This window comes from Dipteris shenzhenensis, chromosome 21 (genome assembly GCF_047967505.1).
Source record: "Dipteris shenzhenensis isolate YYH24624 ecotype China chromosome 21, Dip_SZ_1.0, whole genome shotgun sequence".
In the NCBI taxonomy this organism is placed as follows: domain Eukaryota; kingdom Viridiplantae; phylum Streptophyta; class Polypodiopsida; order Gleicheniales; family Dipteridaceae; genus Dipteris; species Dipteris shenzhenensis.
The window spans coordinates 51,604,192-51,631,928 of record NC_141616.1 but is presented as its reverse complement, the minus strand read 5'-3'; the positions used below and the strand labels follow the sequence as shown (position 1 = coordinate 51,631,928).

The window sequence follows — 27,737 nt, the reverse complement described above, 5'->3', positions numbered from 1 at the left end:
TCAGCCATGACGAAGGATAGCACTAAAGGAGAAGGCTAATCAAAAGGTAGTCCAAAATCTCTTCAATCAAGCTACAACTGCTTATGAAGTCTAAACGTTTTCATTTTAGTCTCTCCCCAACAAGCATCTAAATCTAAATCTAGCTGATACGGCAACACACCATTTAAGATAGAAAGAATTATCACAATACCAGCGGGCTGCAACTTGGACGAAAACTTCACAAGGTGAAATTTGCATGTCCGCTAATACGGCAAAAGCATATACCTAGATGAATCCAAGAACATTCCCAAACTCATCCTCTAAAAACACAACATAGTGTAGTTTCAATCTCTGTATGTATGTATGTATGTATGTATGTAAACATACATACATACATACATACATAGATACATACATATATATATATACATATATGTATATATATATACATACATCTACATATATGTATACATATATCTACATATATGTAGATATATGTATAAATATATATATACATATATGTATACATATATATATACATATATGTATATATGTGTGTGTGTGTGTGTGTGTGTGTGTGTGTGTGTGTGTGTATACATATACATGCATGTACAAATATGTATATGCATATGCATATAAATATATACATACATATATATATATGCATATGCATATATATATATGTATATATATATATATACATACATCTACATATATGTATACATATATCTACATATATGTAGATATATGTATAAATATATATATACATATATGTATACATATATATATACATATATGTATATATGTGTGTGTGTGTGTGTGTGTGTGTGTGTGTGTGTATACATATACATGCATATACAAATATGTATATGCATATGCATATAAATATATACATACATATATATATATGCATATGCATATATATATATGTATATATATACATACATATGTACACACACACACACACCTATATATATATATAATTTTGGACGCTAATCCATCATTAGGTAATGGGAACCTCAAGCTACATCGCTAAATAAAGGGTGGTAATGGGAAAATGCAAGTGTATGTTTTCGTAGAAGGAGATATTAACCATTAAGGTTAAAGAATGTATACAAAAGAGGTGTTCACACATATGAGCAGCTTTAAGTAAGCACTATACTTAATATTACAATGAAGATTCAATATGGATATCACAATGAAGAGGAGTTCATGTATGAGAAATTTTATGTAAGCACCATACTTAATATCACAACGAAGATTCAATTTGAAATTTTTGCAATTTCTGTAAGCATGGTTGGGACTTAACATCTTTGTTGTGTTCGTTCCAAATATCTTAGGGCCAAGTATAGATGTAGATCAGCGATTGCAGTGGTTATACACATATGACTTTTTTTTGTGGGTTAAGATTGCATGTATATACACATAATGCAACAAACACCCATGTATATTCACACTGGCTTCCCCTTTCCACACCTTTTAGTCCCTTCTAAAGCTGTCCATATTCTCCTTGCTGTCTAAATAAAGAAAACTCACAAACTTGGCACGCATTATACCACAGTACTCCAGCAAAAGACAATGAAGTGAATACCTGAAGAGATGCCAGCTGCTGCACCAGCAGCTACAAGGGCTATTTTCCTCTGTCTGTCGTTGTTCATTATTTCTGAGTAGCCAAGTGCACAGGACTTGCCAATATCCACACTGGGACCTTCAGGCCCTAGGGAGCAGCCAGTGCCTAGTGTTACCGCTGCCTGGACGGCTTTAATTATAGGGCACAACCCAGCAAGCAGATCAAATCTTCGCCTTTCATTGGACCTTGAAGCTTTAATCTGGTCAATAATGCCTAGCATTGCATGCATCACTCCCACAATTACTCCCCCTGTAACAGGAATGAGCATGATACGATGCCATGTATCTGCAAGGCGCTGCAGTCGAAGCCATGCTGCTCCTTCATGAGGTGTTCCAGCCCATGCCCAATCATGGATGATGTGCTCCTGATCGCAGATTAGTATGTGAGCATACCTCCAGAAAGAAACAAATTGACAATGTCTTTGAATGACGAAGACATTCAAAGAATCAACGGTACATACATACACGACTTTCATCAGTATACAAGTACACAATCTCCAAGACCATTACAGAAATAAAGCATGAAACAATAGCACGATCTCGTAAAAAGCTTCCAGCTTTAGTGAGAGCTACAACTCTAGCCTTGACTTGCATGCAAAACAGCTATGCTGTGTAGGATTATAGACATCATACAACCTTTGCCAAAAAAAGTCATTAGTTCATGCCATTAAATGGCTGAGGCGTGATCCTTACACCTAACTGCACTAGCTACCACCATAATTTGTTTAATGCTCGTATGCTTGTCCAATGGAGGTCACAGGTAAGAAAATGCCACATTTGGTTAAACTTCAACCATATCCATGTCCTCAAATCACATCCTTTTGGAAACAATGTTATTTCTTTTTTGCCATTAATTTTTCCCCCCCCGGAAGGAACCTTCTATTAGAAACTTTGAGGAATACAAATTCAGCAGTCCAAAAAAAACGCCTAGAGAACCCTGGAAGCAGGCGCCAACAGCCAAGGGGGATTGGTATACTCCCCAACCTGGGTGGTGCTTTACTAGACTTGGATATTGGGGCATCTCTAACTCCGAGGCTTCTAAATAGATTGAGACCATCGAGGTGCACCGACCACTTGTCAAGGTCGCTATACGTTCTCGCCAATTGATTTGGCAATTAACAACTCCTTCTTGCTCTTCTTATTGCATTTTTCTATGCATAGTGTCTCCTTCTCTTGTTCTGGACTAGGATCCAAGAACCTATGAATGTGCAGCCTGCACCATTGGTGGCAAAGGAGGGGTGGTCTCCTACTGCTCACCCCCCAAACCTTCCTCCTAACCACCAGCGAAACTCAGGCATGCCTTGGCCACATGTCCAAGCCTCCTAGAATGATGACAATATCCTAGTAACGTTGCAACCTCCATCTACTAAAGAAAACTATAAGAAATCCTAGATTTACTATATTTAGAAATGTGCTAAGGAACAGAAAGGAGACTGAAATAGCAAAGAACAAGGAATAATTATATTGCTTGAGTGTCTGTAGTGTATCTCTAGTGTGTCATCCATACAATTGGGCCTCTCTTATATAGAGAGTGGAGAGTCACACATGAAAAGGTGTGTACTCCAAAGTGTATGTGCATGAAGAGGTGTGTACGTCTTGTGAAGGGTGTGACCCTTGATGAGAGGGTACATTACAATAGAAATGTCTCTTCAATAGAATGTCTCTTGTGAAGGGTTGTGCCTCATAGGAAGTGTCCCGTCAAAAGGGCATACCCTTCCACAAGTGTCCATTCATCAAACCATCCATAAGTCTAGATATAGAGAAAGGAATATGTCACAGATTGTGACATCCCCTCCCACTCAAAATAAGACCCTGGTGGAGATAATGAACTGATGCAGAAAATATCACGGTAAATTCTGAAAATACTGCTGTAAAATGTCAGGGTACTGCTGTAAGTCTTCATCAGATTGCCAAGTAGCGTCGGAGTCGTCCAGATCTCGCCAAAGAACAAGGAATTCTGTGATAAGTCGATGTCAAGTCTCTCGCTGTCGATGGGGAGAACATAATCGTCTTCAATTTCTAGGACATAATCACCTGCAGGAGGAACTGCTTCATCGCCTGGAATGTACGTCTTTAGCCAAAAAAAATTAAATGTCAGATGGATTTTACCCCATGGTGGTGGTAATTCCAATTTGTTAACTTAAAGGTGAATTTTTCTTGACGATCCAAAAAGGTCCATAGTATCTTGGTCGCAACTTAGGAAACACAGACTTAACCGTCTTATAGCGATGTGGGGCTACAAATAATAGCACCATGTCACCAGTGTCAAATTCCCGGTGACATCTATGTTTGTTGGCAGACCGTTGATACCGCTCTTGCGCTTTTCGCATATGATCCCTGACTTGGAGTAGAATGTCTTGCATTTCTTGAACCAGTTGATCAGCTAGGGCCACTCGATGTTGAAGTACAAAATTCATTGGTACAATCGGAGTGTGTCCATAAGCTGCTTGGAATGAAGTCATGTTGATGGCACTATGGAAAGAGTTATTATAAGCAAACTCAAGGAGTGGTAGATACTCTTCCCAAACTGCTAGGCGTGACTGAATATGATGTCGAAGCATTTCTTCCAGAACTTGGTTGACTCTTTCAGTCTGGCCATCTGATTCTGGGTGGTAGGCTGAACTGAACAGTAGAGTTGTTCCCAAAGATTCGAACAGTGAAATCCAAAAGTGACTGGTAAACTTAGGATCTCTGTCGGATATGATATTCTTGGGCAATCCATGGTGTCTGAAGATGTGTTGTATGAAGAGTTTGGCAATGTCCGGAGCATGTGCACTGCTTTTGCAAGCAACAAAGTGTGCCATTTTGGACAATCGATCAACAATTACCATAATCTGAGTGTTACCTCGGGAGGATCGTGGTAGTGTTGTAATGAAATCCATGGAAATACTTTCCCACCTTTCAGTTGGAACTGGAAGAGGCTGAAGAAGTCCTGCTAGAAGTCATCGGCTTGCTTTCATTTGTTGACAAGATAAGCAAGATGTAACCATTTTGATGACGTCGCTTTTCACTCTTCACGGGTGCCATCAAGGCCAATAGTGGACCTAAATAAACCGCAGCGGCTGCTTGACATGCATACCATAAAGGAAGCTTCCATCTCCAGAAGGGGGATTCACAATGGCAACCTACTCAGACAAAATGGAGTTAGTCCAAGCAAGTAGAAAGTCCAAAGAAAGGGGCATCGCAACATACCGCGAGTAATGGGAGGGTGCTGGCAGAAGAAACGGAGAGCTGGACAGAGAAGGGCGACAGGCTAGAGCAAAAGAAGCCCACTGACGAGAGGCTGAAAACGCCTCAGTCTAAGGGGTGAGGTAAGAAGAGAGAGACCAAGAGGAGAGGGAAAAGTGTTGAGGGGTGAAGCAAGCTCGTCTTGGGGGAAGAGCAAGAGCAGGGAAGGCCATGATTGGTAGAGGAGGGGCAATTTCATGAACAGGAAGTCCATTCCTGGTGATGACCCAAAGTCTTTGAAACATTTGAGTGTAACTCTATTGTAAGAAAATCCTCAAAATTGTTCATAATATCATCGAGTGGAAAATTTCCAGTGAGTTAAGCAACACACACACACACTTTTTTTTTTTTTTTGGTAAATCCATGATCATATTATCAGCAAAATTTACATGAGGGTCTCAAAAAAACAGAGAGCCTCAACAGGAAATCAAAAGCAAAGAAAAACTATTTCCAGGCATGACTGAGGAAGATCTCCTTGATGGCAAGCATCATAGATAGATTGCCGTAGGGAGAGTCTGAAATATTCATAAGATTGCAAGAACAGATTCCCAAAATATCGCATGTTGTGATCCTGCCAGATGGTCCAAAAAGCCCAATATCTGACCCAGTTCAAAAATAAAGAGTAATGGACCAGGGTTGCAGGAAGTCTGCCAAAAAGCCAAAAATGTTTCCCAAAAGGTGAGTTAGGGAAACGAAGGCGAAGCGACATGGAAATTTTGCATAAGAAGGTCTTAGTGCTGGAACACATCCAAAACAAATGAGACACCGTTTCAGAAGGGGCCATGCATCGAAGACAGGAAGCAGATGCAATCCTTCGTTGAGCCAGAGTGACCCCCACGGATAAGGTTCCTGTAAGACAACGCCATAGGAAAAGCTTTTGCTTGAGAGGCAATTTGCTTCTCCATAAATTGCGGAGAGTCTTTCGCCACCAAGCAAGTGATTTTGCCATATGCCAAAGAGAATTAGCATGTAAGTGAATCCATGGAACGCAACACACACACACACACAGTGGACACCGCTTCCCAATGTGCTTAAGTAAATTTGTTCATGGCATTGAGGTAGACCCACTACCCTTCCTTGCAACTGACGAGATGGGTCTACTAAGATTCCTTGGCTTTGGCAATGTGCTCTTTCACTGTCTCAATGATCTACTCATAAACTCGATGATGCGATCTGCTTTGTACACCTTCTCGCAGATCTTGGTGAGAAGAGCCTTGAACTTCTTCTCAAAGGCGGCTGCATAGGCAGCCTTATTCACATTGCTTGTTAGATGGGTGTCATTGAGGATCCCCTACACCAATAGAAGCAACTGTCCCTGTGTATCTGCAACATAACAATTCAATACATCAAAGGCCAATTGATTGTAGATCTCTGTTTGACCATTGGACAGCTGCTGGGAAAATTAAGCTTTGTACCAGAGCTTTCAAACAGAGCCATCCAAAACTGACTGGTAACTTGGAGTCTCTGTGGGACACAACGGCCCTGGGATATCACGATTGGACAAACAACCTGGCTTTTTCATGTGCATCAATCATACTTTTACATTGAATCAACATGACAAATGTGCTTAAACCTGGCCACAATGATCGTGCACATAGTGCCAATGGAGGGTGAAAGGTTTGTGGCAAAGTCCATGCTGATCTAATCAAAGGGCTGCTCAGCTTTCTCAAGAAGCTGGAGTAAATCAAAGCAATTTCCCAAGAGGAACCTTGACCTAGAGGCAAACCTGACAATGAGGGATCTTCATGGATGTCACTGCACATATGAGGCCAAAACACTTTCCTTTTTAGTTTCTCCAGGGTGTCTTGTACACCCCTGTATCCACCAACCATGGAATCATGGGCAGCATGTAACAAAGCTGGCCAGAACAATGAAAGAACTCAACGGCATCCTTTATAGAACAAGCACCCGTCATGTATGGCATAATCGCCGGGCTGATTGCCAAACATTACTGTGTACCAATGAGTCCGAAACTTATCCTTTTGCACTTGGAATGACATGGCAAGGATGCTTTACAAGGAAATTCTCTACGGGCTGAAAGCATCCATAGGTCCAGAGTCTTCTCCCCTCCGTTGGCTTTGCAAGAGCCTCGATGTTCTTATTTTCTGAGTCTCAGAGGGATCGACTCAGTTGCAGATGTGATTCATGATGATGGGACCCCTCTTTCTTTTCCTTTGGCTGCTGCAAAATACCTCGGCATGCATTATCCTCCGGTATGGCGTCACAGTATCTCCATGATTCAGAATTTTATTCTAGTTCCTGCTTTGGAGATAGAGGACCAGCTGCAAGACTAGACTCTTTATTTGCTAGGCTCGACATGCCGCCTTTTGCAGCTGTCTCATATTGAAGTTTCTTCCCTTTACAAAGTTCTTTTGCCCTTACCTTGGATTTCGCAGCAGGAAAATTACCCTTGGCATATGTATCGTCTTGCAAAGTGGTGGCGATGAAGATTACGTGAGATTTGGAAATCAAAACTTCATCTTCGACAACAAGTGTTTCTGTGGCGGGTTTTATTGGGAGCTTTTCCATCTAGGCAGGTTCTGGCACACAAACATATTGCTCCAGCTATTTGTTGCAGATGCTTAGCTCCGCGAGAGACAATGCCTCACCTTCTTTGGCACTGCTCTCATACTGTGAGTTCCTTGGATTGCTGGGCCAACGTTTGAGAACCAGATTTCCAAGTTTTATTTTTGGAAGATGCTTTTGTTTGTTTGGGATTCACCCACCTAGACACGATTTTGATATGTTTTTTCTTTGGGTCAGATTTTGGACACATTGGACTCTATGAAAAGACAAAAATCATAGAGTTTTTGGTGATCCAATTTTCTCATCTTCCTCTTTCTTCAAACACTCTTCGCAGCACTCCTTTTATGACTGCCTGCACATAAGGTCTATAGATCAAGGTGTATATTTGTCCTATATTCTCGTGATGTATTTCAGCACATCCTACTTTGGGATGCTGACTCTATAATATAAAGCATAGTGCCTAGAAACAGCCTTTCTAGGCACCCGAAACAGTTCGCCGTATCGGCGCCGTTTCCGAAACCAGAAATGGCATTTTGGGCAGGCCAAAAAAAAAAAAAAAGTTTTGGTGCTTTTGCATTGCCTCTGGAATTTATCCAAGGAAACGTATATATAGAGCAGCAATGTAAGAGCTTGTAGACACCAATGCTCAGCCATAGAAACAAAAGTATCAGCACACACACACTTTTTTTTTTTTTTTTTTGGGTAAATCCATGATTATATTATCAGCAAAATTTACATGAGGGTCTCAAAGAAGCAGAGAGCCTCAACAGGAAATCAAAAGCAAAGAAAAACTATTTCCAGGCATGACTGAGGAAGATCTCCTTGATGGCAAGCATCATAGATAGATTGCCGTAGGGAGAGTCTGAAATATTCATAAGATTGCAAGAACGGATTCCCAAAATATCGCATGTTGTGATCCTGCCATATGGTCCAAAAAGCCCAATATCTGACCCAGTTCAAAAATAAAGAGTAATGGACCAGGGTTGCAGGAAGTCTGCCAAAAAGCCAAAAATGTTTCCCAAAAGGAGAGTTAGGGAAACGAAGGCGAAGCGACATGGAAATTTTGCATAGGAAGGTCTTAGTGCTGGAACACATCCAAAACAAATGAGGCACCGTTTCAGAAGGGGCCATGCATCGAAGACAAGAAGCAGATGCAATCCTTCGTTGAGCCAGAGTGACCCCCACGGATAAGGTTCCTGTAAGACAACGCCATAGGAAAAGCTTTTGCTTGAGAGGCAATTTGCTTCTCCATAAATTGCGGAGATTCTTTCGCCACCAAGCAAGTGATTTTGCCATATGCCAAAGAGAATTAGCATGTAAGTGAATCCATGGTGACGGCTGGAGGAAAGAGTATGTCGTGCTAACCGTTAGGTTAGGAAGAGTAACAGGACGAGAATTTGAGCCCACCGGGTGTATCAGCACACACACACACCCACCTCAACCACCGAGTAAGAAGTTAGAACCCATTGGTGGGTAGGGCAGTTTTTGCTCTCCCTCCCCAGCCTCTCCTCTTGCTCTCCTCTCATCCTACAACCCCCCTCTCAGCCCACTACCCCTCCTCCTTGCTCTCCTCTCTAGCATATCCTCCTTGCTCTCCTCGGCCCTTGCCCTCTCTTCTCCTCCTTGCTCTCCTCTCCAACCTCTCCTTCTTGCTCTCCTCTCCTCCTTGCTCTAGCCATTGCCCTCTTCTCCTTGCTCTCCTCAACCCTTGCCCTCTCCTCTCCTCCTTGTTGTCCTCTCCTCAACCCTTGCCCTCTCCTCCTTGTTGTCCTCTCAGGCCTTGTTGTATGACATATGTATTAATAATAATTACATATATAATATATATTTTATTAAAATTAAAAACCGAAACTCCGTTTCCATCGTTTCTTCTGGTGACCGATACTCCGAAACACCGTTTCCCGCCCGTTTCCCTTTCCCCATTTCTGAAACTCCTAGGAACTATGATATAAAGGCAAAATTCGCACCCCAAAAAAATGTGTGTGTGTGTGTGTGCCCAATGATAGAGTCAGCCTCCTGCAACTTTGCCTGTTCAGATGCCCACTAAGGATGCTCCTACCTCTATTGGGAATAAAAATAAAGGTAATAGACAGCTTTTTGTAAATCAAGATAAAGGCAAAGCTCCAGTGGTTTCAAATGGGACTGCTTCTTCACCTTCACTTCCTGCTATTCAACCCTCAGCAAAAGGACCGAAACCTCCAATTGATGGATGGCAAAGTCCAAGAAAAGTTATTTCTGTTCGACGACCTCCACACCCTCGCACTTGGAATGGTGCATCTTCTAGTGGAAACTCTCCAAAGGTCAATTTAGGAATTGGGATCACATGGGCTGCAGTAACAGCTAGCAGAACCCTCTTCCCTGAAGAAGAGGTTGCTGCTTTGCTGTCTACTCCTCAGGTGGATGCTTCTTCTCAGGGAAGAGGCCCTGACCCTGAGGTAGAAATGCAAGGTTGATATCCTGAAGGTTGCTACTATACATATATGTTATTCTCCTATAAATATCCGTAAATATGATTCATATCAAATGCTTTACACTTAATGTTCAAGGATGTATGACAGTAGGAAATGGAAATCTGTGTGGCTGTATATCAATAGATTTCAGCCTGATATATTGGCATTACAAGAACACAATCAACATGTCTATGCAAGAAAGACAGGTCATTACTATGGCTATGATATCTTCTATGCTGGGGAGCACTCTTTCTTAAGAGTAGTCTTTCTAATCAAGCATGAGCTTCAGCCAGCTATTGCTCTAAATGACAATCAAGGCAGATGGATTATTCTTCAATGCATCATTCAAGGCGAGGTATTTGAATTTGCTTCTGTCTATGCACCTCAATCTTCTCGGAATAGATCTGCAATTTGGGATGCCATGCAGCAATATCCATGGAGATATCATGCCTTTATATGTGGGGATTTCAATAATGCTCCGCAACAGGGTGACAATACATCAGGAAATACTCATATGTTAACCCTTGAAAGGCATGCATGGTCTCAATTACTGATGCACCTTGATTCGGTCGATCTTTGGAAGGAATTGCAGCCTTTGTCACCAGGCACATCTGGATCGCTGGTATAGTGTAGGTCCGTAACAAAATGATGATTTTACATGCAAAATGTGGATTGACTATGCCTTTGTGCATTCAGATCATGCATCTTTATGGTTGAGGTTATCTTTTTGTGATATGCCAGATGATAGACTGCCTCAAAGGCAACATCTGATTGTGAACAATAGCTATTTGCAGCATGTTGTTTTCAAGGCCATGGTTACTGAAGCATCTCACTCTCTGTCTTCTCAAAGCCACTTTGATATTGATAATGCATGGGATTCTTTTGTTTCTAAAATGCAAGTTGTAATTAGAGGTTATGGCAAGTCTTACATGAAGACTCTAAGGGAAACTGTTGCTCACGCTAAATTGAATTGTCAAGACCTCACTGAACTCAGTCATCTTCGTCCATTGTCCTTGCATGAGCAAACAACACTATGCCAAGCTAAACATTGTCTTCAACTCAATGATCACAGGGAATTGGCTAAATGGGAGACTAGAGCAAGACAAAGAGCTTTTACAGATAAAGGCTGCTCTTTCAAAAATTTTTAAAAGCTTACATCAGAAGAGATTAAAGAGAAACATTTGCAGGGTGCTTCTGCCTAATGGTTCATGGACTACATCACGATCACAGCTTGCTTCTATTTGTGTACATCATCTCTCTCAGCAGTTTGGTTCTGCAGATCCTCCCTTGCACCAGGTTTTGTCTGCCATAAATTTACTTTTATAGCATGTTTCTCCTATTATTTCCACTACTCAAGCTTTGGAATTGGAGGAACCTTTTACTGAGAGGGAATTGTCAAATGCAATCAAATCCTGTGGTAGATGGAAATCTCCAGGATGGGATGGTCTTACAGTTGAGTTTTTTCTAGAATATTGGCCTCGTTTGAAGCATACATTGCTGCATATGGTGAACTCTGCTTGGCAAAATCAGAAAATGCCAGACACATGGAAGCGAGGTCTTGTTAAACTCCTTCCAAAAAAGAAAATTTGTGAATCTTTGGCTGATTGGAGACCTATCACACTTATGCCAATCATTTACAAATTTACTACCAAAATGATTGTTGATCAATTGAAAGGCTATCTACATGATGGATTGCATCCTGCGCAATATGGTTTTATTCCTCGTAGGCATATCACAGATAACATTGCTAATGCTTATGTTGGAATCAAATATGACAAATATATGCAGCAGGATGTTTTGCTATTGCAAGTTGATATTGCCAAAACTTTTGATACTGTTAAGTGGGACTTTATTTCATCAACTATGCAGGCCTTGGGATTTGGCCCAAAAATGCAGCAAGTTATCAATTGGCTATATCAAGATAGTAAAGCTGCCTGCATACTTTCACAGGGTATTTCTACAACCTGGACTCTTGGTTGTTTTGTTCCGCAAGGATGTCCCCTCAGTGCTTTACTTTTTGCCATAGCCACTCATCCCATGCTTCAATATATGGACCACCTTTTGGACACTGGCATGTTGCACGGATTGGAAATTCCTGGCAGTTGTAGCATGATCGCTCAAGCATATGCTGATGGTTCTTTCTTTACCCCGAAAAATACTCGGAGCGATCTATCCATGATTATGCAAGCTCTTTCTACATATGGTTTGGCTGCTGGTCTTCGTGTCTTTCCAGAAATCAAAATTATTGCCCTTGCATGCTAAAGACTGGCATAGTCTTTTGTGGCCTGGGAAAATTGTTCCAACTTCTCAATTGATTCGACATCTTGGCTATCCTCTAGGTTGGGGGCTTACTCGTTCTCAACAAACTGATTGGGTGCTTACAAAGTTAAGGGCAAAACTTAAATATTGGAAGCTTGCAACTTGGCCATTACATATTCGTTTGCGAATAACGCAATCCATTTTGATAGCATACATACAATTCTATCTGCCTCTCATCATGTTCACTAAGGCAAATCTGGTTTCCTTTATGTCTGCTATCATGGAGATTTTCTACTGTTCAAAAAATGGCAAGAAAAGTCTCAGATTACTCTCTATGCATCGTCTCTGCTCTCCAAAGATGCACGGGAGTCTAAACATACTCAATATTCAAATGCATGTACTTGCTCACAGGGGGAAAATGATGTTGCAGTTCATGCAAGGGAATCAGCCCGATACGCTCTCTTTTGTTGCATATTGATACTTCTGCTTTTGGGCATTGGCAACCTACGCAGTGGGATTTCTTATTTGGCTCTATTCAAGGCAAGATCAGAGGCTGTTCTTTTGTCTCTCGTTTACTTCTTATTGGAAGCATATTTATCTCACTTGGAATGGAATGGCAGAGATTCTTTGCCGGGAAATTCCTTGAGGGCTGAAAATATTTATTGGTCCAAAGTACTCCACCCTCCTTTGGCTATACAAGAACCCAGGCGTTCTTATTTTCTATCTTTCAAAGGCATATCTTCTGTGGCGGATGTACTTCAGGATGATGGCACTCTTTTATCTTTTTCTATGGCTGCTAGCAAATATGGTTTGGGAGCTCATTATCGTCCTTTATGGCATCATATTTCAGAAATGCTTCAACCGTTCTTGCCGATACTTCAGTTGGAACCTCAGAATAGGCTTGAGGATTGGATTCTACATTCTTCTTCCTCTTCAGCCCGTCCTTTGAAGCTCTCACATATCACAGTGCCTTCTATGTATAAAGTGTTATTACTTCCGCCTTGGATTTCTGACAAAGCAAATTATGTTTGGCATATCGATCGCCCACTACAGTGGTGGAGAAAGCAGCTGTGTCTCCTTTGGCATTATAAAGTCCCTCTTCGGCAACAGCTTTTCCTTTGGCGAGTCCTACTTGGCATTTTTCCATCTAGGCAGTTACTCATGCATAGACATATTGCTCCAATTGTTTGCCACAGATGTCTACATTCTGCTAAATCTGTGCTTTACATCTTTTGGCACTGTCCACACACTTGTGATTTCCTCGCTCTCATCCGACAGGGGCTTCGAGCGAGATTTCCTATTGTTACTTTTGGCAGGTTCTTCTGGTTTTTTGGTTTTCATCTAGCTAGACAGGGTTTTGATTTATTTTTTGTTTGGGTGCACTACTGGGCACTGTGGACTTATGGATGGACAGAAATCATAGAGTCTTTGGTGATCCTACTATTCCATCTTTTGTTTTTTTCAAACGATCTCTGCAACAATCGTTCTATGATTGCTTTCAGACTCATTTGATTGATCATGATGTATATATAGCTTAGACTGAGATTTTCAGTTGAGTAGTAGTTACTCCACTTTGGAAGTAACTATGAATGTAATTATTTCACAGCAATAAAATATTTCTTCTCACAAAAAAAAGTGTGTGTGTGTGTGTGTGTGTGTGTGTGTGTGTGTATGTGTGTGTGTGATTTCTTCTCACAAAAAAAAGTGTGTGTGTGTGTGGGATGCGTCAATTTTACAAGCAAAAACCTATGAGCAAGTTTATACGAGCGTGTTTTTCAAGAGATTTTAAAAATAGTATTTCTTTAGGAAACATAGTTTTTAAACTCTTATTTTCATTAGAACTAGATCCCTTTATCATTAAATTACACAGACTTGTCACTCATTCATTTTTACATAACATAAATCTTCTTATTCATAGACATCCCTTTGTACCCTTGTTATTACCTTAAAAAAGTATTGAATAATAATTCATTTAAGAAACGTCCCTCATAATCACTCTCAATATAATAATATTATACATAAATAATTACTTATTAAACACATTTATATCATATGGCAATATCTTTCAAGTGTTTTTATAGTATTAATAACAAGATATTTATGGACATGTTTCTACATAAGTTTAAATTACTGTAAATAAGTATTAACTTGGGCTTATATATCACTCTCATAAAATACATGTAATATTTAATACTATATATGCAAGGTTTTCCAAAATATAACCCCATAGATGTGCTTAAATGGGGTTTTCCGATCAATTTAGGTGGCTGAATGACTATATTTGGACATTGGATGTGAAAGTTATGTCACTTTTAAAAGTACTGTCCAAGGTAGTTTCGCTGGTCCAAGGCAGTTTCGCCAGCGAAACTACCTTGAAAGACCTTGTTCAAAGGGGTTTCGCTGGCGAAACTACCTTGATGGCTTGCTTCAATGAGTTTTCTTTGGAGAAACCCTTTCATGAAGATAGGTTGAGAGAGGTTTTTCAATGTCACCCCCTATTAAGTAAAAAGTTGTAAGAAGGATCATAAGGGAATTTTCATAGAGAAGTCTACTCTACAAGTGGGTTTCTTCAAAAGCCATCCCATTATGTTCTCACCATTCCCAAAGATTCACATAAATATTCGTGTATAAAATAGGCATTCCTATAATACTTTTCATACTTCTAAGTGAAACTATGTTTTCTTCTAATCCATTTTTGTCATATTTTTGCATAGTTGGAAGCTTTTCTTTTCCTTCGCTCGGACGCTCGGAAGATTTCGCTCGGAAAATGCTCATCCCCGTGTGTGTGTGTGTGTGTGTGTGTGTGTGTGTGTGTGAGGGAAACCATTGCTCAAGCCAAATCTACTTGTCAAGACCTCACTGAACTCAGTCATCATCGTTCGTTGTCTATGCATGAGCAAACAACACTATGCTAGGCCAGACATTGTCTTAAACTAAATGATCACAGGAAACTGGCAAAATAAGAGACTAGAGCAAGACAAAGAGCTTTCACAGATAAAGGTTGCTCTTCCAAAGAATTTTTCAAAAGTTTACATCAGAGGAGAATCAAAATAGAAATTTGCAGAGTGCTTATGCCCGATGGATCATGGACTACTTCACGGTCACAGCTTGCCTCTGCTTGTGTGCATCATTTCTCTCAGCAATTTGGCTCTGCAGCTCCCCCCTCGCAGCGGATTTTACTTGCACGAAATTTACTGTTGCAACATGTTTCTCCAATCATTTCCCCTACTCAAGCTTTGGAATTGGAGGAACCCTTTACTGAGAGGGAACTGTCAGATGCGATCAAATCATGTGGCAGATGGAAATCCCCAGGATGGGATGGTTTAACGGTCGAGTTTTTTCTCGCATACTGGCCTATTTTGAAGCATTCATTGCTCTATATGGTGAATGCTGCGTGGCAAAATCAGAAAATGCCGGACACATGGAAGAGAGGTCTTGAAATGATTATTGATAGGCTAAAGGGGTTTTTACATGATGGGTTGCATCCTGCTCAATATGGCTTTGTCCCGCGTAGGCATATCACAGATAACATTGCTAATGCCTACATTGGAATTGAATATGCCAAATACACACAGCAGGATGTTCTATTATTGCAAGTTGATATTGCCAAAGCCTTTGATACTGTTCAGTGGAATTTTATTTCATCGACTATGCAGGCATTGGGTTTTGGCACAAAAATGCAGCAACTCATCAATTGGCTATATCAAGATAGTGAAGCTGCCTGCATACTTTCAGGAGATATTTCTCCATCCTGGACTCTTGCTTGCTCTGTCAGGCAAGGATGTCCCCTGAGTGCTTTACTGTTTGCCATAGCCACTCATCCACTGCTTCTATATCTGGATCACCTCTTGGACACTGACCAGCTGCACGGTTTGGAGATTCTTGGCAGTCGCAGCATGATTGCTCTGCTGATGATTCATTCTTTACTCCAAAAAATACTCAGGCTGATCTGTCCATGATTATGCATGCTCTTTCTACATATGGATTGGCTGCTGGCCTTCGGGTAAATTTTCAAAAATCAAAATTGCTGCCGTTACAAACACAGGAATGGCACAACCTTCTGTGGCCTGGGGAAATTGTCCCCGCCTTTCAATTCATTAGACATCTTGGTTATCCTCTAGGCTGGGGACTCACCCGTTCACAACAAACTGATTGGGTGCTAGTAAAGTTAAGGGCAAAACTTGAATATTGGAAGCTTGCAACTTGGCCATCACATGTTCGTCTGCGAATCACACAATCCATTTTGATAGCATACATACAATTTTATCTGCTTCTCACTATGTTCACTAAGGCAGATCTGGTTTCATTTATGTCAGCTATCATGGAAATTTTCTGGCGTTCAAAACATGGCAAGAAAAGTCTCAAATTACTCTCTATGCATCGTCTCTCTTCTCCAAAGATGCACGGGGGTCTGAACATTCTCAATATTCAAATGCATTTCTTGCTCACAAAGGGAAAATGCTGATACAGTTTATGCAAGGAGATCAGCCTTGGGCTTTCATGATCCGCTCTCTCTTATTACATCTTCATACATCTGCCTTTGGAAATTGGCAGCCTACTCAGTGGGATTTTTTATTTGGCTCTATCCAAGGCAAGATCAGAGGCTGCCCTTTTGTCTCTCATCTGCTTCTTGATTGGAAACACATTCTATCCCACTTGGAATGGCATGGCAGGGACTCTCTCTCGGGCAACTCTTTGAGGGTAGAGAATATTTTTTGGTCTAAAGTATTCCACCCTCCTTTGGCCATACAAGAACCCCAACGTTCTTATTTTCTCTCCTTCAAAGGCATTTCATCTGTGGCGGATGTACTTCAGGATGATGGCACAATTTTATCCTTTTCTATGGCTGCTCGCAAATATGGCTTGGGAGCTCATTATCGTCCTTTATGGCATAAAATTTCAGCAATGCTCCAACCGTACTTGCCGGTACCTCATTTGGAACTTCAGAATCGGCTTGAGAATTGGATTTTATGCTCTCCTTCCTTATACGTCCGTCCTTTGAAGCTCTTACATATCATCGTGTCATCACTGTATAAAGTGTTATTACCTCCACCTTGGATTTCCCACAGAGCAAATACTGTTTGGCATATGGATCGTCCAATGAAGTGGTGGAGAAAAAGGCTGCGTCTCCTTTGGCATTACAAAGTCCCTCTTCGACAACAGCTTTTTCTATGGCGAGTTCTCCTTGGCATTTTTCCATCCGGACACTTACTCGCACATAGACATATTGCTTCAGCTATTTGTCACAGATGCCAGCACTCTACTGAATCAGTTTTTCACATCTTTGGTCCTGTCCAAATACTTCTGATCTCATTGCTCTCATCAGACAGAGGCTTCGACAGCGATTTCCTACTGTTACTTTTGGCAGATTTTTCTGGTTGTTTGGTTTTCATCCACAGAGACAGGGTTTTGATTTATTTTTTGTATGGGTGCACTATTGGTCCCTATGGACTTTATGGATGGATAGAAATCATAGAGTCTTTGGTGATCCACTCTTTTCATCCTTTCTTTTTTTCAAACGATCTCTGCAAAATCATTCTACGATTGCTTTCAGACTCGTTTGATTGATCAGGATGTGTATACAGCTTATACTGAGATCTTTAGTTGAGTAGTAGCTACTTCGTTTTTGAAGTAACTATGAATGTAATTATTTTACTGAAATAAAAGTTTTCTTCCCACAAAAAAAGTGTGTGTGTGTGTGTGTGTGTGTGTAAAGTCTTTGGTGATCCTATTTTCTCTCTGTTTGGCTTTTTCAGGCGTTCTCCGCAACAATCTTTCTTTGATTGCTTGCAGAGCCACTCCATAGATTATGAGGTCTTTTTGGCATATACTGAAATTTTCAGTTGATGTAATTGTAGCATCTTGTTTTGAGATTGCTACTCATGTAATATAATCAATCAAGGATTTCACAAAAAAAAAGTGTGTATGTGTGTGTGTGTGTGAGGAGGTGGTCATTGGTAAATTTCAAGGCGTTATTCCAGCCTGTCCTTTCTCATCTTCTTTAGTACACGATTGGAAGCGAGTGCTTTCTAAACTCCTGCCAATTCAGCTCAGCCCAACTCTCTTCATCAATAAGGCATACACTGGAGTTCAGTCTTTGATATGCCTCTTGCTTTACAGGAACCAATTCGGGCATAATCTGATGAAGCTTGGGATTCATTACATTGATGATGCAATGGATGTTCAGGGGTATATATTATCCAGGTCATGGTTGTTAAGACACTCGTGTCTTATGATAAAACATTTAAGACACTTAAGACACGTGTCTTACCTTAAGACACCTCACCTTTAGACACTCTTGTTTTTTTTTTTAGTGGGTTGGGTGTAGCAACAAACATCGAGATTGACTTAACCATGCTGTCATTGATGGTGACTTCGAATCCAGTAGTGGCCGCAAATTCGGATTAGGATGAACCTTGAGAAATTTGACTCTTGAGAGTCAAAGTTTCCTTTCAATTATATGTATCGAGATGCATATTTCATTCATGTCACATGTGATTGACAGACTGTTGCCATGATATTTATGTGTATTGATTAATGATGTTAGTATATAATCTATGTAGCCCTCTAGGCTCTTGTTAAGTTGTTCATCTAGATTTTTGAATATCAAGATTCTATTGTCAATTTAAATCTTTAAAGTTGTGAGTCGTGACTTGCAAGCTCTTGAGTCGTGACTCTTAACTTGCATGATCTTGAGTAGTGAGTCTTAACTTTAACCTTTAAGTCTTGAGTACATTCTTACTTCTTGCATTGTTTAAGTGTAGCTTATTGTACTTCTAGAATCAAGGAGCTAGCTATGCTAGCAAGTTGTACACTTGTATAATTATACATATATTAATTAAATATTTATTATTACAATGACGAGTCTTACGTGTCTTATCTTTAAGACACTTAAGACACTCGTGTCTGAAGCGTGTCTAACCTGTCATGTCTTAACGTGTCTTACAACCATGATTATCCTTTCTGGATACCTGTCGTCGTTTTCCTCTTGGTATGCATCATCGATCCATATGGAGGAAAATAAGTGATTTGTTGCAGCCCCTTCTCCCAATTCGTCCATCTGATGGATCTCATAGACTTCAAGATTGGCACCTCATATCTGCTACTCCTGGCTTATGCTCACTTTCTTTGCACGCTATTACTTCTATGAAAGTTTATAGGTTGATTTTGACTTCTCCATGGATTTACATATACCTAGATGAATCAGGAACATTCCCAAACTCATCCTCTAAAAACACAACATAGTGCAATTTCAATCACACGATAGTCACTCATAAGATTGAAAACCATAAACTCCACCACGCATCGCAGGGACTAGCTACTATGACATCCTCACTGACGTCATCAGCGCCCAACAATGGGTGTAGACCATAGTATAAAATATGCTCTCACACATACAAATCCACACACCCACACATACTTGAGCATCCATTTATACAAAGTCTTCGTATTGAGTTTCTGTCGGCACTCCGGAGGTGAAGGGCGAACTCGGCCATGACGAAGGCTAGCACTTAAGCAGAAGGCTAATCAAAAAGTAGTCCAAATATATTCATTCAAGCTACAATTCTTGTGAAGACTAAACGATTTCATTTTAGTCTCTCCCAAACGAGCATCTAAATCTAGCTCATAGGGCAACGCACCATTTGAGATAGAAAGAATTATCGCAATACTAGCAGGCCGCAATTGCTCAGCATGGGAATACTCTATGGCATCCGCCTAAATCTCTTTCCTGGTGGAAGTCAAATCTTTAACAATTATGGAAAAATAAACTGCCTTTACAGCAAAGATTGTTTCTTTGGAGATGTTTGGTGGGTGTTTTTTCAGTGGGTGTCACTTTGGCTAAGTGCAGGATTGCAAATCCTCATTGTTTGAGGTGTTTCAGTTCTTCTGAGACAGTTCCACATCTTTTATGGCTTTGTCATCAGTCTAGAGATCTCTTGGACCGTATTTCCCACTGTCTTCGACTGTGTTTCCCTGGTCATCGTTTTGAGAAATATTTCTAGATCTTTAGCAGGCTTACTACAGTACAAGCCCAATACTCTCTCTTTTTTCATTGGATCAGATTCTGGGCACTATGGACCATTTGGAAGCAAAGGAATCAGGTATTCTTGGGGCAGCCATTGCTCCAACCTTATGAGTTTTTTAGAGCATCATTACAGCAATCTCTATATGATGCTTGTCATCATGATGACTTGGATGTGTCATCTTTAGAGGTGTTTTCCCACTGCTTTGATTTTTTGAAATATTCTTTTCTTTAGACTATTCTCATTGTAAAAACTTTTCTTAATATAAATATAGTGGTTTGACCAAAAAAAAGTGAGTGTGTGTGTGTGTGTGTGTGTGCCTCCCCTCCGTAGACCTCAGCAACCAGTCAGCATGGCCCCTACCAATTACAAAAGTGTTTGAAAGACGGAGTGAAAGTGCTTTTGACCTCACAAATACTGATGGCCATAGGAACATGCTATGAGCAGATCTTCAGAGAATGTCAATAGAGAAACATTACAAGAAGCAGACCACGCCACGCTAGAAGAGCAATCAGGTCCATTCCAACTCATTTACAACATTCAAGAGTGAAGCATGCAGGGACAGGATATGCCCCATATGATGGTTGAATTGGAACAGCATGTCTTTTTGGATTGTCCACTGTCAAGCCCGCTCTCATAACACAGAAAGTCATCATAAAGGGATAAGGTTGTTCACTCAATCGAGATGCACACCTAAATATATTGTACTGAAGGACTTCACTTTGTGTTAATCTTGTGCAGAGAGGTATTTCAATTTTCATCTCTTTGTTGTGCTCACAAACTCGCACCTTAAGTAGAACCCTTGCAAGTCTACTGATTCTAGCTAGAATTTGGATTGGTCTCTGTGTAGTGGGTGTTAACCAGACACAGCAAAGAGCATGACCCAACAGACCCGAACCAGGGTGCACGCTCGCATGAGGACTGCAGACATATCTTCTCTCTTTAACACGGGGAGACAGACCACTGGAGTGACGATAGCACTTGTCAGAGCGGCCCGCATCACACAGATGACAAGGTAGGAGGAACGGACCTAGACAGGGCAGGGTTCTTTTCAAATATGTGATTGACAGAACATTTACAGAGGATTTAAAGCCCAAGTGCCAGCAACAATCTATCAGTGACTTTCTTCCTCGACACCAGCCCTCACTGAATCCCGAGACACTGTCAGACGAGCTCCTCGTGTCTCTCCTCAATCGTCTGGTGGAGTTGATCCCACAGCTTACACAGGTCCAGCCACTCGGATATACAGCTATCCGTTTGGTAGGTGGCCAAGGGATTCTCCTGCCTTTTTGGATTTCTCTTGCAGCGGTAGTGCAATGTATTACTTTTTTCCTCGTCACAGACATCAGCCTTGGGTAGGGGTGGGCACTAGTTTAGTAGCCCCACCCTTAGCTTTCATTGTATCTGGGTTTTTTCAGTCTCATAGACCCTTTGGTCTTTTGTAGACGTAAATAAACTCTCTCTCTCTCTCTCTCTCTCTCTCAGACACACACAAATATGAATCAGATTTAAAAAAAGTTGACAATGATCTCTCTAGTACACACAAACATTTCTAAACAAAAGAGGTTCCAGACATATCTCCACCCTACTCACAGTTAGGCTGGAAGAGTTCATGGCCCTTGATTTCAAAGTCAACAGTGGCAATCGGAATCAATTTACTCGTCTGCCGGAATCTAATTTGCAAGGCTACGCAAACTTCTCCCAGACAACAATATTATGTCCATAGCTTGAATTTCTCTCAGTGGGATTCATTTTCCATGGTTCAAAGTTCCCCTGAGGCAACCCATGACGGAGGCGCAAAGAAATTGCTTAAAATTCCATCGCTTTACGGGCAACTTGAGGATGTCAAACAATTCTTGCTAGTCTAGGAAATGGATGGAGATGCATAGTGTGGATTTAGAACGAGTATAGCGGCAGTAAAGCGCATATTCAGGACCACGACACATACACAACAAAACTGTTCGCTATTATGCAAAGGAACAGGTAGCCTTACCCCTTTGTTGAACACAACAACAAACAAGCCGGTGGTGAGCCCTAAAAGGCATCCTATCAACAGTAAGGCCCATTCCGGCGGCACTTTCTCGGTGACTCTCTCTCTCACTTGACTCATAGAAGGCCGCCGCAATGCGGTCAATTTTCTAATTGATTTCCTTCTGTCGAGTTCTCTTGGCTCCTTAATACCTCCTCTTTGTGCTTCCAAATCCGAATCTGAACCTGAGGATCCTGTACGCAACAACGACCTGTGATCCCCGACATCTTGTTGGCTTCTCATTACGCATACCCTGTCCTCTGTAATGTTCCTTAAAGCTTCCCTTGAACAGAACAACCGATCCAACAATTTGACTGAATAACTCCTTATCCTTTTCACGCTTGATCTATGGAGTCGAAAATGCTGCCTCCTTGATAGCTATCAGCATTCGGCGAATGAGAAAACGTCTTTGCTCTGATGGAATCAAAACCGCCTTCGCGCTCCAATACTGCAAGAGCAATAAAAACTCTCGTTTATTTTTTAACCGCGGCATCGGCCTCCTGCAGCCTTCATCTGTCAGTGCAGTTCGGATCGCCAAACAGATCAGGAAACGGGCGTCTCAACGTAAGAAACAACATCTCTGAAAATGGCGAGCGGAAAAAAAGGGAGTCGCACGACGAGGCAGTGATGCGGGGTTCTTGCAATGAAGCAACGCGAAAGACAGCATACAGTTGACAGAGCAAAAAGCGTACAAATTCGTCGTGAGAGATGGATGGACGGATCTGCAAACCGCCGAAGCAAAGCATTGATCAAACGATCGGGCAAAACTAGATGTAATCTTGTGGCGATGCGGCCATGGAACAATTCACGAGGAACTCCCAGGAATGGAGGGGTGAAGGAGCTCAAATCTTCAGTTGAAAAGAGGGGCCGAAATCCTCTCCCGGGAAAATGGGTCGTCGAGTACTTTTTTCTTATGACGGTATTTTCACAGCACACTCACCTGCTCATCAAGACGTACTTTTGAATAGAATGGTCGGATTACATGCATTTGAGAGTCCCCACACCATTGCTTTGGGCTCACACCACCGGCTCGCCCATCGAGGAGGAAATAGAATTGGACAACGGCTGCCATCGCGTGTACCAGTTCACGAGTTTGCTAAGAGAGGTATAATGGGTTGAGAGCCCATGGCGGAAGAAATAGAATTGGGGTGTGCTAGTTCACACCACCTGGTGGCCATCAGGCTGCTAATTTATGTCACCAATGTGTGATTGGCGTAACAGTTGGAGGAGATGGAATGGGCCAATCATGTAGCGGTTGGGCGGTTGAAGGCCGCACATAAATCTTTTGTGTCAGTGTCAGTGCCTGAACCCGTCCCTCCTATTGAACCAACTAGGATGGCAACCCTTCACACCACCTTTTGGAGGATAAATGCCACATGGTGTGAACCCAGCCTTAGCTCAAAGAGCATTCCCACGTCTAGGAGATGCACCCGCATGAGATACGGATGGGCACAAATTTGTGACTCTATGCGATGTTAAGTATATAGTTCGGAGCCCCAAATCTTGCCTCCACTTAGAATTCGTCCCTGTAGAGCTCCACCAACGAAAAAATGAGGGATTGTTTGACATTCCCACATGAGACTGCAAAAACATCAAGAGCATTCCAGCTAGTCTTGTTCTCACATTTCCTCTTGATTTCCGGCCTAAAACTACTTGCAGGCTATGCGAAAACACCCTCTCAAGTGCACAAACACCCAATCACCTAAGCTACTTCTGCCACTGTGCACCAATTGAGAGAACATTGCCCCCGTCAAGATCTCGTTCCAATGAGTGTCTACTCTCGAGGTAGTTATGCCTTATGAATTCCCCATGGGAGCTATCCTAGCATTCTAGGATGTGGAAAACTTCAATCCAATCTCCCATTCGATGTGGGGTTTGAATGGTCTCAAAGTTATGTGTGTACTCCCTTATGGAAAATTGCCGAGCTACACTAAAGATTGCAATCATTGCTCTAGAAGTGGGTGGGATGAAGAGGCAAAAGGGTCAAATATGTCTTTGGGAAGTTATCGTTAGGAGGGCTACATTTGAGCCGTGTATAGACTACAATATGTTGCACATTGACAACATGAAGGCCAAAATTTCAGCATCAATGCCCAATAACAGAGAAGCTTGAAGCCTAAGTTGTTGTGTATGAAAAAGAGTATAGCATAGAGTAAGGTCAAGTTGCCAACTACCCAAAGAAACCACATTTTGTGTGGGAAGGATGTAAGGTACCATAAATAACTAGTGCAACTACATCAACCAAACATCTTGCATGCTCAATACTAAATAAGAATTAGGCATAATTTTAAAGGTAGTAGGACAACCCTATGCTAGTAGCCCCCCCCCTTGCCTGCACCCTTGCAGTCAATCGATCCTCCATTGACACTCCCTACTTGCCAAGAGTGTTGAATAATTCAAGTATTTGGACTTCACCCTATCCAATTTCAGTTATATGTTCCACCGAGGATGGTGGACCTAAAGCTCTAGAGCTAGAGGCTCCCAAGCAACATGTTACTACATACTTGGAGATCTACATGCTTCTCAGATGCCTCCTTAGCAAGCTACTCCCTAAGGTGCTGCTACATCACACGTTGGAGCTCAGGCCGACGCTCAATATTTGCATAAACCTCTTATGTAAGATGTTCCCATACAAGCATCTTCTCAAAGTGTCCAAAAGACTCTGGTTTTCAGTCCATCTTCTTCTCAGGCACTCGTCATCTATTCATCTCTTCAAAAATATGTGCTTCGACTACATTGGAAGAATCAGGTATAGCAACAGACCACAGTAAGGTTTTTTGCATGGTCCTAGACCTCCGGCTTCTTTCCTATTAGATCAAATTGGATTAGAAAAGAATGGATCATTAAATTTGACCAATATACAAGAAAGGGTTATTTAGCATTGCTCTTTGAAAAACTAGAAAGGGCTCTGGCTATTAGGAGCCACTTCTGGTCAGTGAGAAATCAACCCTTGTATCTTGAACCTAGTCTCCCTCCTTTGATGCTGACACACCCAGGGTGTCCAAGGCTCTTATTTGGGTGGAACTGCCCAATCTCCCTCTAGCTATCTGTAGCTAGGCAAAGAAACTTTGCTTAAGTTTAGGCAAGGTGATGGGTGCTGAGAAGGAGGAGTTCATAGGCCCAAGGGCTCACCCTCAATTTTATTTGCCTATGGATTTTCCTTAGGAGCTTCTCGACAAGTTACCAATTTATTCTGAGTCTTCTCCTCATCTAAAAGTCCAAGCTCTTGTATAAAAGAACCTACCCAATTCATGTTTTTTATGTAGGATAGCAGGTCACATAGTGAAGGAGTGCCCTAACAAGGTAGGCTCCAAGCCTCAAGGGGCCAATTTCCCACCCTCCTCAATGTAGCAAAATTCCCCCTCCTCTCATGAATGGAGGGTTATGAAAGAACCTACTAAATCAAATGCATCCCTTAGAGAGGCTAAGGATGGTTTTAGCATGCTAGTGCAAAGGCAGATTTGAAGAGCAAGAAAGCATGAGGGGCAGCTATACCAAGTGATCCCTATCTTGAGCATACATATTTGAAGGGCAAATGGATTGAAAAAGGTGCATGAAGTGCTCATCTTCCTCTTCTAAATAATTTTAGCATTCTGCACTAGCTAGAGGAAGAATATGCAAAGAGCATTGACAAAGGTGTACTGTAGGGCTTAGAAGTGGGCAACACTCCCTAAAAGGAACGATTAGAGGCCGAGCTTGTTGTTCATCATGAGGAAATGCATTGGGGCTTTGAAATTGAGCAAGCCGAGCTGATAGCACAAGTGCAAGACCAAGAGTATGCAATCCCTCTCTCATGCATGCACACACGTGCGTGCACACACACACACACACACACACACACAATCCTCCCCTAGGATAGAAATCACATGATGGGAAGAGGTAGACGAGAGGTAGACCCAAACATGACATAAGAAAAGGGAAATACCCTTAGAGGAGAAGCTCTATTTGATAGTAATTGTAGTAACAGAAAACCCCCCTAAGGATGGAGCCCTAGTGGAGGAAAGAATACTCCATCTGAGGGAGAATCTAGGCTATAAATATATATGAGCAAGTGATAACTAAAAAGAGTAGGAGTTGATCCACATGGCTAGTGTCTCTGGTTTGATGGACCTCTTGATCATGCTTTATACAACTAAAGCATTTGAACACTCAAAACCTTGGATATGGATCAATGTTATACCCATATCATCCTAGTAGGATGGGGTAATATGGAACCCAAAATAGGGAAGAAGGAGTACCATTAGTATAGCACCCTTAACCACTTGGGAAATTACACACATATATAAATATAAGCCCATAAATAGGGAAGGAGTACCATTAGTATAGCACCCTTAACCACTTAGAAAATTACACACATATATAAATATAAGCCCATAAGTTTTCTAGTTCTTGGTAGTCTTATGCGTCGAAATAGTCCATTATATATATGTGTCTATGTGTGTGTGTGCACTCTCTGGGGGTGCCTAATCGCTTACATTCTCTATATTGAACTTGTCTCAATTTTGATGGCTATACAAGGTTCTGGTTTAATTAATCAATTAATTAAATCATCAATCCTCAGGGGGTCGATATTAAGCATAAGGTCCTCGTAGGACACTCTATGTTTACAAGGGTCTTGACCTCTTCTCATTCTTCCTATAGGGGTCAATATGTTCCCAATTTGGTTTCTCTTTAAATTTATCCCAAGGTAATAACACGTTACCTAAGGACTACACCGAGAAATGTTATAGCACATTGCCAAAAGAACACGGGGGTACCGAGGCAGAGACCCAAAATGGATCTCCAAAGATTGCATACTGGAAGGCACTAATGAAGGTGATACAATTGATGGTGGAGACCGTTAAAGGCGCATGGCCTTGAAACCGAAAGCATGAACCCATAGACTGATTTTGGGCATTGAATAGTAGGCATGTTTTCCCCTCCCCAACGACTACATGAAGCACAAGATGCTTTGGATACTCTCACTCATTCCCGCCCTCGAACTTAGCAATGGCTACACTTGCCAGGAGACTATTTGAAGACACTGAAGCTTCAGGGGGCACGTCTGACACAGAAGGATGATTTGCACACATCTCCAAATGCATGAGGAGCTCATGGAATGAGCACAAGTGCTATGCTTTATCTTGACACTTCTCTACCCTTGGTGCTCCAATACTAAGCTCCCTCCACCGAGAATGTAGACTCGCCTTCTCAAAGCACTACACTGCCTTGCATATACCATTAAGGGACATATGCCAAGTAGCACCTATCTTCGAGCCATTGCTTGCCATTAAGGGATAGACGTCAAGGTTAATTACTAGTAACCTGTCGTGCTGGGTCCTCCCCCGTATATGAACTCACTTTTATATTTTTTCTCTGTCTTTCTTTACATTCCGAAAGAAGAAGGCTTAATTATCACTACTACTTTATGAGGCACCCTGGAGTGGCTGATAGCTAGGAGATGCACAATGCGAGACCCTCAAGAAGGCTGATAGCCAGGAGGTGCACAATGCGAGAGCCTTAGGAACGGTTCAAATGAACAAAGTTCTCATGAAGAGGTAAGCTAAACGGAGTCCTTGACGAAAGAAACACTGCTACAACCTTCTCATGTTAGTGTAGTCCGAGCTATAGGAA

The 27,737-nt window shown here is 41.5% G+C and overlaps 1 protein-coding gene across 3 annotated transcripts in view; it reads right to left on the bottom strand.

The window, feature by feature from the left end:
- The window catches only part of CLC-F (chloride channel F), an 83,052-nt gene extending 60,024 nt beyond the window's left edge, over positions 1–23,028 (bottom strand). The window contains exons 1-3 of one of the 3 annotated variants that reach the window (XM_087392450.1): positions 22,817–23,028; positions 22,089–22,637; positions 1,571–1,973 (exon numbers count right to left, since the gene is read on the bottom strand). In XM_087392450.1, the coding sequence (XP_087248576.1) occupies positions 1,571–1,973; positions 22,089–22,367 (682 nt within the window). In that variant the 5' untranslated portion in view covers positions 22,368–22,637; positions 22,817–23,028. Of the gene's footprint in view, positions 1–1,570; positions 1,974–22,088 lie in introns of all 3 variants that reach the window. The other 2 variants (XM_087392449.1, XR_015543010.1) reach the window with 2 other exon arrangements.
- Between the last annotated feature and the right edge of the window lie 4,709 nt (positions 23,029–27,737).